This window comes from Dreissena polymorpha, unplaced genomic scaffold, assembly GCF_020536995.1.
Source record: "Dreissena polymorpha isolate Duluth1 unplaced genomic scaffold, UMN_Dpol_1.0 chrUn097, whole genome shotgun sequence".
In the NCBI taxonomy this organism is placed as follows: Eukaryota; Metazoa; Mollusca; class Bivalvia; order Myida; family Dreissenidae; genus Dreissena; species Dreissena polymorpha.
The window spans coordinates 54,569-65,995 of NW_026273411.1; the positions used below are offsets into that span (position 1 = coordinate 54,569).

Sequence of the window (11,427 nt, forward strand, 5' to 3'; positions counted from 1 at the left end):
GAAACCATATCCACTACGCCACGGCGTGTGCGTGAGACGTTAAACTAACGCACAATCTATAATGTGCTATACACTGCGATCTAAACTTCCCAAGGAGGTCTCTGGAACGGGATGTTGCCTGTATTTCGAACTATCCCAAGTAACGCAACTGATAAGCCAGCGATGGTCAAAAGGCGGAATCTCTGTACACTACAGGTATATTAATCTGTACACACTCATTTGCACTGAACTCATTTTTTTCACTATATATTTCCTGTCTATTACTCAACAGACCTTCTGTAAATACGTAACTTAACTAATGTTGATGTGTTCCGTGTTCATAACATTTTATGAAGTGCAAACTTAAAGCGTTCGATTGAAATACAAAGTGAGTTCAGAATGCAATAACGGTACACCGTACAGCGAGGAAATCCCCGACAATGGAGAAATGTGCATGTCGCAGTTGTGTTTGATCAAGAACAAAATTACAATGTTGACAAATATATCCGCGGAAAATCAATAGAATATCGTTCAAACTTTGTGAAACGGTACCTATTGAAATAACAAAATCTTGCAAATTGAAGCAAATAATCATACAGCGTTCTTTTAATCGTCGATATTCAGGCATATTGGTTATTTCCAAATAGGCGGAAATAATTTTATTATGATACTAAATCAGGCGATATAGAATTTTAAATTACGTGTATACAATGTAGGGAAAGTAATTTATACGCTGTAGTAACAGAGTGAAATAATTGTTGTAGTAATATACGCTTCAGTATTTGGACGAAGGATTCGCACGTTCTGTCAAAAAAAGAGACACAGAGATCGCTCATGTCTTCTGAACAAACAGAACGGTTACAAATACGCGCGATTAAATAGTGCCGGAACTTAAAGTTATTGATAATGTAAAATAACGGTACATGCCATTTACTATTGCTTAAAGGGGAATGTTTGAACATTGGAGTTTGACAGAACTTTACTATATATAGTGTCGCGGATGTGAAGAAATAGATATAACACTGTGTAAGATGCGAGATAGGTAACTCTTTACAATCTTAAAAGTTAAGTCGTGTAACAGCTTCTTGTAAAGGAATATGTATGTGTTCTGACGCTGTATGTTTGATGACGTCATGTGTTCTGACGTTAAGCATACGTGCACGGTTTCCAGAAGATTTATCGGTGGATTACTTTGTTTAAGAAGTTTGTTTAAGCATAGCATACATACCAGTAGCTGGAATCGCCACATGGGGGAATCAGGAGACGGTGTGATGTCGATGGGTGTGGAAACAGGACCCGTCTTTCCCGGACAGACGGCCAAAAAGGACACTGCGGAGCATGCGCACAGAAAGTTACCCAGACCGATAAGTGAGTGCTAACATTGGTATGATAATAATGAGACATGTTTACCAGAGTCATAAGGTTCTCCTTTCTTCTATTCGTGCACATAGTCTATTTCTGAAGAGTTGTCGTACATAACAAGTAAAAGCGTCAATCATTAGAGGCGCGAACTTGATACTTCGACTAAACCAATATCTATGAACGCTGTACCTCACTCTGACGTATTGTTCCCGTCCATATTTTAGTGTTTTGGATCGTGAACTCTGTAATTCACTCTGACGTATTGTTTCCCTTCCCGTATTTTAGTGTTTTGGAGCGTGAACGCTGTAACTCACTCTGACGTATTGTTTCCCTTCCCGTATTTTAGTGTTTTGGATCGTGAACTCTGTAACTCACTCTGACGTATTGTTCCCGTCCGTATTTTAGTGTTCTGGAGCGTATACGAGAAGACGGCGTACCGCCGGAACCGCGTCGTTCAGACCAGGATGAACAAGCTGACAAGTGACATCGCCACGCAGCGTAACAGCGCCCGGAAGTCCATCCGCTTCGAGGCGCACAAGTTCCGTCAGAAGAGCGGCCATTTCTACAGCCACCCGTTGAGCAATACCTCTGGAGACTCACAGTCGAGCGGCAGTAATATCGCACCGCCTAACTGGCGACCCCCGAGCGAGCTTACCTCTGGCATACCCAATAGCTCTAAGAGTGAGGATGCAGTCAGTTCGAGCCTGGGTCAGCGGAAAGCTGTTTTGTCTCCGAGGGCGACCATACCTTCCGTGACGTTCTCTGCGTACCGGAACGTTCAGTGTATCCAGGACGACTCGAGGATCGACGATCTGGGTGTAAAACCGGACGTGTGCTCCTTGGGACTGGGAAAGAACGTGAAGCACAATCCACTCTTCCGAAGCGTTTCTGCTGTCCAACATCGGGAGATTCCGGATCTGCTCGGTCAGCGTCGCCAGCATAGCGCGGCTCCGGCAGCGCGGACATATGCCAACCTCAGTTCGGGAGAAAATACACGAGAACTCACAAATAATATTGATTTCAAAGTGAACTGTTCTAGAACAGCAAGTGACAATTTTAATCGCCGATCCAACGTCTATTTTGATCGAGCCAAGGCTGCCTACCAACTCCGACAGGACTTCCAGAGGCGCGCGAGGCAGCGACAGCAGGAAGTGCAAACGGCGTTGTTCACGCTGCAGGACGCGCTGGCCATAGAGAGAGCGCAGTTCCTGAGGAGCACGGACAGGGTGGCGGACTTCTTGCGGCGAGTGGTAGAGATACAGCGAGCGGAGCGGCCAGCGGTGACCAAGTACACGAGGGACGCCATCATACAACAAATGCACATCTGAACACTAGACGAGATATGCCATATGACAGGAAAAAATATCGTGATTTACTAGCATATACATGTGTTTCATTCATGTGTTTGTAAACGGCTTGTCAACGTTAAGCGGAATTCTTAGTTCTTACTGACGCTGGAGACCTCTCTCCCTGCTGAAACCTGCCGTGCAAGACAATACCCCGCGCGAAGTCCTCTTTAGCCATGGTCATTATACCAAGTATACGCCCACGTAAGGCTGTGTCCGCGCAATGGTTTTATATGTAAACCCATCTGATTACAGTATTATCGTGGGAAATATTATACTCATTTATATTGTCTACAAAATCTTCAGAGTACAGTTGCCGTTAGTTTTGGCGACTTCACAGTACCCATTATATGCATGTAGGTTAATGAAGGGCCTGTTGTAGTTGTTGCATTCATACGCTCGACACGATGTGAACAGCAACAAAGATCACAGCCAATCTAGAGATGTTCGTTGCACGAACAAGAACACGCTTTGGTGGAAGTGATTGTAGATGCTTAACTGCTGTGATAATTAACACAATGATAACCTTAGAATTACAGAAAAATATAAATGTGGCAGTAAATAAACATATGTGTGTAAAGTGACAATGAAAACCCATTTGTACGCACAGAAAAAGTTATACAAATATTAAAAGGTTCCATAAACAGAACATTTTTGTAGATCGGACAACATTGATGGTATTTTTTCCACATATTCTTTTTTATCTTTGTAATTTGCCTTGTATTGCATGTTCACAAAACTTAACTTCGCTTCATATATAATGATTGATTTATTTCTTTAACTGAAAACGCATTTTCGTGATCAAAAAATAACATTACTTTATATACACGTTAAAATACTGATATGTTTGTAAATCTCCTGTGAAAGAAAAGAACAAATCAATATGGAATATTCCTTATACGGAACTGTGTACACATTTAACAGCGTTATGGAATTAATTATTGTGATTTCTTTTTACAAAATTACAAAATGACCGCGCGTAACATAACAACGTATTATATATATATATATAATGCTGAAATAACATTCAACATGTAATATATAGAATATACAGTTCTGAAGTTCGAAACTGTGAATGGTTGAAATACAAGAGACAGTTAATAAAACAGATAGTGATATTGTTCCAATTGCTTTATACCAAAACAATTTCTGATCGCCGATTAATTCATTTGAAACAGTGTATTATTAGATGATAATGGTGATAAACAGTGTATTATTAGATGATAATGGTGATAAACAGTGTATTATTAGATGATAATGGTGATAAACAGTGTATTATTAGATGATAATGGTGATAAACAGTGTATTATTAGATGATAATGGTGATAAACAGTGTATTATTAGATGATAATGGTGATAAACATTATAATGGTATAAATACAGTTAGATGATTATGATTGAAACAACTTAATGACGAAGACGATGGCGATAATGGCGGTGATGGTTGACTGGTGTTGTTATTGCTGATGATGATGATAAAGAATAAGATGGTGGTGCTTTAGTTGTAAGTTGTCGCTGCTGTAGTTGATGATGGCGGTGTTCTGTGGCTGATGATGATGATGAGGAGGAGGAGGAGGAGGAGGAGGAGGAGGAGGAGGAGGAGGAGGAGGAGGAGGAGGGAGAGGAGGACGGTGTCGTGAGAACGATTTATGTTTATACCACTGCGATCCAAGCTAATTTGTATCATTAGCCACAAACTTTAAACATATAGCGCGATGTCTATCCTAGGCCCTAAGACCACATATAGAGCGCGACACGTATTATTGATTGTAACAATGAGTTGCGATAAAGTAAGCAGCCGCTTATCAAGGAGGAGCTGTGTCCCAGCAACCCGTTTCCCTAGAGTCAAGCACTCCTCGGAGTTTTTTTTTAAGAACCACATATAGAGCGCGAAGCGTCCAGGTGTTATGGGCCCTTTAGCATTATCCGATCATTACGTCCATAGTTATCTTCCTTAGAATTTGAGAAATTTTGAAATCGTTGTTCGAAGTCCAAAATTTTCATCCGATTGTTCCCAAACTTGCACAGGTTTTTTTATCAATGAGGACCCAACCCAAACTCTTTATGAGCAATATCGGACCATAAGTCCAGAATTATGTCTCTTTGAATTTAAAAATAAAAGTGAAAAACTGCTTGGTTAGGTGATTATGTCAACATTTTTCATCAGATTCTTTCCAAACTTACAGTGTCTTCATATCAATGAGCATTTTTACCTCATTTAAAATGAGAAACATCGGGACAATAAGTCCAGAATTTTTTTCTATTAAATTTGACAAAATAAACAATTTCCACTTGTTTAAAAGATTTCACAACTTTCGTCTAAATCTTTCCAAACTTGTTAAGTGTTTTTATATCAGTATTACTCGAACCCTATTGAAAATGATGAATATCGGAGCAATAAATCTATTGTGATCTTTTACTGAATTTCAAAGTTTTGTGAAATGCAGCTTCTTTATGCAATTTACAGTTTTCATTCAATTTTTTTCAAACTTTTACAGTGTTTTCATATCAATGAGTACTCAACCCCTATCGTAAATTAGCAACGTAAGAATAAGTTCAGAATAATCTCCCCTTGAAGTTGAGAAAAATATGAAATTACGCTTACAAGATGAAGCAGATTTTTTAAAACCTACACAGTTCTGTTCCATTAATGAAAACTGCACACGGAAAAAAAGGAAACCAATGTAAATAAAATGAACTATGAAATATTTGGGGGTTACACCACAAAATCATAGATAATGGGTATTTGGGGGTTATAACACAACATCATAAATAATGGTTATTTGGGGGTTATAACACAAAATTATAGATAATGGTTATACCAGTATCTTTTTCTATTCTGTTTAAAATAATCGGCCAAAATATTAATATTTACAGTAGAAAAAAAAATCGTTCCATGTAACTTCATTGAGTGCCTTTTACACTGAAATTCCCGACGCCCTTTGATGCTTTGCATCAATACTTATCTTGTCAGTTTAATAAATAAAGTCAAAGTCAAGCGTAATTAAATTTATCTTAAATAGTGTTGCTAAAGTAGAGTACATTTTACTTCTTTGTTTTAAAACCTGATCGGTCAAAGGTCACCATAACATACATATGGGTCTTATCCAGGTACTCCGGTTTACCCTGACTAAGCCACACTCCGGGTCCTCACATTTTGCAACCTCAGGCGCTGAAGGACCTCATAAACCTCGAGCCACACACGTACACTCGATCTTGGACCGGTAAGCGCGCTGAAACGTGCGAGAGTCGCCCGCATAAATATTTGTTGAAGACTGCAACTAACCACTGTCGTTGCCGTTTAATATCATGGCATGCGGATAGGAGAGTAACTGCGGGTGGCGATTTCTTTCATCCCTCGAGTCGGTTGTCAACCCCCGCCCGTCGGGTGATACGTTTTTACGCATACTCTTCAGAATCCATGGTCGGAAGGCGGGTCGGAACAGTGACAGGAGCAGCGAAGCTGGTAGCGACAGAGGACGGACTGGGCGGAGCGGGGCAGCGAGAGTGTGGCTTAGATGAAAATCAAGTATCCCCAGACGGTGGTACTAAGTGCACTTAACTTATTAGGGAAACCGTCCGGCGGATTCGGATATTTTTTTTGCGGGGGGGGGGGCGAGGCAAGTATGAATGGATTTTATTTGTAAGGGCGAGGTAATCATTAATGGGTTGTCTTTGTAAGGGCGAGGCAAGCATGAATGGATTGTCTTTGTTAGGGCGATGCAAGCATGAATGGATTGTCTTTGTAAGGGCGAGGCAAGCATGAATGGATTGTCTTTGTAAGGGCGAGGCAAGCATGAATGGATTATCTTTGTAAGAGCGAGGCAATCATGAATGGATTGTCTTTGTAAGGGCGAGGCAAGTATGGATAGATTGTCTTTGTAAGGACGAGGCAAGCATGCATGGATTGTCTTTGTAAGGGCGAGGCAAGCATGGGTGGGTTGTCTTTGTAAGGGCGAGGCAAGTATGGGTGGATTGTCTTTGTAAGGGCGAGGCAAGCATGGGTGGATTGTCTTTGTGAGGGCGAGGCAAGTGTGGGTGGATTGTCTTTGTAAGGGCGAGGCAAGCATGGGTGGATTGTCTTTGTAAGGGCGAGGCAAGCATGAATGGATTGTCTTTGTACGGGCGAGGCAAGCATGAATGGATTGTCTTTGTAAGGGCGAGGCAAGCATGATTGGATTGTCTTTGTAAGGGCGAGGCAAGCATGAATGGATTGTTTTTGTACGGATGAGGCTAGCATGAATGGATTGTCTTTGTAAGGGCGAGCCAAGCATGTATGGATTGTCTTTGTAAGGGCGAGGCAAGCATGAATGGATTGTCTTTGTAATTAAAAGCTCACATTAAGATCTCATTTGCTACCTTGTATCTGTTTCTTTCGATCAAACTTTCATATTTGGCGAATACCCGACAGCCGACGTAAAACGATTCGACGTTAATAGGACCTCACAAACTTCGAAACGCACACGCAAGCTCAAGCACACGCACACACACACACAAACACACAAACACACAAACAAGTAAGATTTAAACAAACGTGATTTGAAAATACACAAATACTAACTTTTATTGACCCAAACGGAAAAACAATTCATAGGAATCAAACCATCTCCGTGAAACACACAGATTTTTTTTTGATGTATCAGGTCAAAACATAAATGGTGATAAGGTTACTTAATAGTACACAATTAATCACGAGTATATAAATTAGGGATGGCAAAATTATTCGAATAATCGAATATTCGATTGAATGGTCAGCATTCGAATAATAAAAATGATATTCGCATATTCGCATTTTTTTTCCAAACGTATTTTCACCAAAATTTAATGAACTGCGAACCGCTTACTAAAAAGCAACCGAAATCACTTGGGAGTAACATGTTTGACGTGACGTTCTTCGTGTCAAACTGATAACGCGGCTCGTATCAGTGTTGATTGCGCAATGCAATATACACGCTCTAAGAAAGGCCCCGACTGTTGTTTGCCAATGGGGTGCCAATTCACGGTTTCAATTGACTGGCGAATAATAAATAAGTTTTGTGATCACAGTATGTACAGCCATTAAAATGTGTGAATTACTCAAAAGTAACAGATGATATAAATTAAACAATCATCAAGGAACCATAATTCAAATCTGAAAATGCCACCAGCCCCTTCTGCAGTATGGAATGGTGTTGTATGGAATACTTTACACGGTCTGTGGATAAGAAGACCGCAAGGTGTAATGTGTGTAAACTTAGTTTTACATATGCGCTGTCTGCTACAAATATGTGGAATCATTAAAAAATAAAATTCTTTGACACGATGTTTTTCATTTTATTTGTGCCCGATCACAGTATCGGTCATAGTATTAATCGACAGTAAGGGTATCACGTTTAAACGTTTAAACGATGGCGTTTCGTGTTTTGCTCAAACACGTTTACAAAAACAATAAACGTTTAAACGACAGGCAATGTCAACAGAATTCATTTAATTCATTACATTACGATGTTGCAAAACTCATTAAAAGCTGCTGAAAAAAACTCGTATGTGTATCACGTGCGCCAGATGGCCCTTATTCACAGTACCGTAGACATAACAATATACCTGTACGACCTAGACGTCTTGAATATTTAACCCGCATCGGCACGAAGTGCTCGGGAAAAGTTTCCCGATATTTCTTGCATGATCATGCCCCTAATCGTCTTGAACATTCAATGCGCGTCGGCATGAAGTGCATGAGGAAAATTTCCCGCAGTTTATTCATCGGCATTCATTTTTAATTTAATGAACAGATACTCGTTTTGATGTACATCTTGTTAAGTAAAACAATAAAAACAATTAACACCGGTGTACTCTTATTGAAGAAATGTGGGTTAAATATTAATTCATCTTTGTTACAAAATATTACGGCATGTAAGTAGAAAACGCGTAACCCAATGGTTAGAAAACGACGAGAACAGTTGGTTTTAATATGACGTCATTGTGCAAATGGGTTATGAACTAAATATAACTTCCGGAAATAATCACTACTTTCAGTTTGGAAATGTGACGGCACTGATGCTTTTAAAACGGACGTATGGATACCGTTTGAACGGTATCGTTTCGTTTATTTCATTTCGTTTAAACGTTTAGAAAAATCTGTAAACGTGATACCCTTAGTCGACAGCGATACAATTATTCGATAGCAACGTTAATAAACAGCCGCGTATTTAGCAAACGAATATAACTTACAAACCAATGGAAATTATTACATAACAAGGTAAAATCAATCCAGCCGTTTTATGCGAATATTCGAATATTCGATTGAATGAATTTGCGAACATTCGAATACCGATATTGGTATTCGATGCCATCCCTAATATAAATAGCTCTTTTAGATAATATAAACGTTGTTATCTAAATACAGTTATACAGTTCTATTTTATTATCTCACCTTAGCACAATGTGTAGAGCTGTAGTGATTCAGTGATCCTCGTCGTTCATGTGGTAGTGCGCGATGTTCGTCGTCCATGTGGTAGTGCGTGATGTTCGTCGTCCATGTGGTCGTGCGTGATGTTCGTCATCCATGTGGAAGTGCGTGATGTTCGTCGTCCATGTGGTAGTGCGTGATGTTCGTCGTCCATGTGGTAGTGTTTGATGCTCGTCGTCCATGCGGTAGTGCGTGATGTTCGTCGTCCATGTGGTAGTGTGTGATGTTCGTCATCCATGTGGTAGTGTGTGATGTTCGTCATCCATGTAGTAGTGCGTGATGTCCGTCGTCCATTTGGTAGTGCATGATGTGTGAATGTCTGTGAAATTTTTCCTTCACATCTCCTTCTTAACCGGTGGGCAAACTTTGACTAAACTTAATAAGCATGTCTCTTAGGGGCCCTCTATATAAGACAATTAAAGTATTCCTAACCGTTGGTTAATTGGTGGCGCGAGGCTTTTTATTCTCTTAAAACACAATACCCACATGTTAATACTTGGTTTGTAACCTAGTACTGAAGTCCTTCACACAATATTTTTAAAGTATGCTCCTCGCGCCTAAGTGGTCCCCTTTCCATGGGTCACCTGTTTATATGTAGACTAATGTGCGGCTAATCTTTTTATTAAACATCTCTAATATTCGGCATTCAGTATAATCATGATTTCCTGTACGAAGTTTATTCAAATTATGCCGCTATGGTTCAAACTGGCCTTATCCACTTAGAGCTTACAATGGTATATTTAATACGTAATTTAAGTTATACACCTATCATTGCTTTATGAACTATGAATGTTTTAATGTAAGAACATGTCTTAAAGTCTTAAAGAAGGATAATTGATGTATTCAAATGTGTTGATAATAACTATTTATTAATTATATTATGATTAAATGCCTATGAGCTCATGACTATTCGAACAACAATGTACACATGTAATCGATTTTGTATGAGTTCAGCAAATGATGAAGACAAATAATTAATTTGTTATTCAGAAGTAAATTATATGATTTTTCGAATTCACTATACTATATGCACACATAAAGAGCACGGTTTAAAAAATCAAAATTGATTTGCCGTTTCAAATATAAATACGTAAACTCACTTGAAAAGTACGATAGACATTATGTTACAGTGCGAAATATTCTACACTGAAGTGTAAGTTCATGTGTGCTACAATATTTTGTAAAATATAAATTATTTAATCGGAAAATTATCCACAGCTTAACGATATGAACATACATAAGCCACCAACATTTGCCCTAAATGTGAAGCTGTCTATATTTTAATCAGGTACAATAATATTTTTACCAAGATGCTTTGTCTATTTCAGGTCAATACTAGTAACAATAAATGCAATCACAAACACGTGTGCTAAACCATACCCGTAGCCAGGGGGGGGGGGGGGTGCGTTGGGTGCGTTCGCACCCAATGTTTTATGACGATGAAACAAAAATTGTACTATAAGTTGCACCCAACTTATTTGACGCAAAAAAAGGTTATTTATCCTTTCCAGGAACCCAGTGAGTCTTCGTGTTTAAGCGTTACAATAATGTTGTATTCAATATGCAACCGACAGGTCACCATATAATTAACTTCTCGATGAAGTCATTTTCAAGATTACATATAAATAAATAGACATGTGTTTTCTGTATAATGCAAAATTATAAACCTGGCACTCTAATCGGTATAAAATCGATACTTATTTATAGATATTTGATACTCAATGATTGTTTTGTAACTTTTGTCATTAATGTCTGTTAAAGCTATAACTGTAAAAGATATTATAACATAATGATGAAGCCTACGTATTGTGGGTTGAAATCCGAGTCAAATAACCTTTTTTCGACAATGATCTCTATGGCTGGAAAAACAATTTGATTAACTTGAATAAATGATCTAATAAAAAAGAAAATACGTTTTAGATGCTTATTAACGGAATGTTATGCCAGCTTCCGAAAATGATTGAAATCCAAGGAAACCCTCACGACTATTACCGAAGTGAGTCACTGGTTAATAATTGTGCATTATACCACGATTTATAACAATTAATTTACACATTGTGCAACCATTTTCGGATCCCTTAAAGGGTTTTCCAGCAAAAAATATTAGCTATGCCCAAGGCAGGATTGTTTTTGTTGAATGACAAGAAAACAAATCATTTCTACAAAGCAATTTAGCTTTTTGTTTTTTACCATCACTTTATGGCATCTGTTCTGCTCCACATACAGAACTTTCCACAATGTTTTAATTATTACAAACATGACACTGAGAAATATGTCCTACTCTTAAACCGT

The 11,427-nt window shown here is 38.8% G+C and overlaps 1 protein-coding gene across 1 annotated transcript; it reads left to right on the plus strand.

Moving 5' to 3' along the window:
• The first annotated feature begins 330 nt into the window (after window positions 1-330).
• LOC127864069 (uncharacterized) lies at window positions 331-4,180 on the plus strand. Its single transcript, XM_052403753.1, has 2 exons — window positions 331-1,347; window positions 1,747-4,180. The coding sequence occupies exons 1-2, from the start codon at window positions 1,098-1,100 to the stop codon at window positions 2,667-2,669; spliced, it is 1,173 nt and encodes a 390-aa protein (XP_052259713.1). The 5' UTR covers window positions 331-1,097; the 3' UTR covers window positions 2,670-4,180.
• Window positions 4,181-11,427: the final 7,247 nt, after the last annotated feature.

Excerpts from the sequence above, each read along its gene's own strand:
- LOC127864069 (XM_052403753.1), top strand. The coding sequence starts at position 1,098 with ATGTTTGATGACGTCATGTGTTCTGACGTTAAGCATACGTGCACGGTT. Across the intron at positions 1,348-1,746 it reads AAAGTTACCCAGACCGATAA|TGTTCTGGAGCGTATACGAG; the intron begins GTGAGTGCTAAC and ends TCCGTATTTTAG.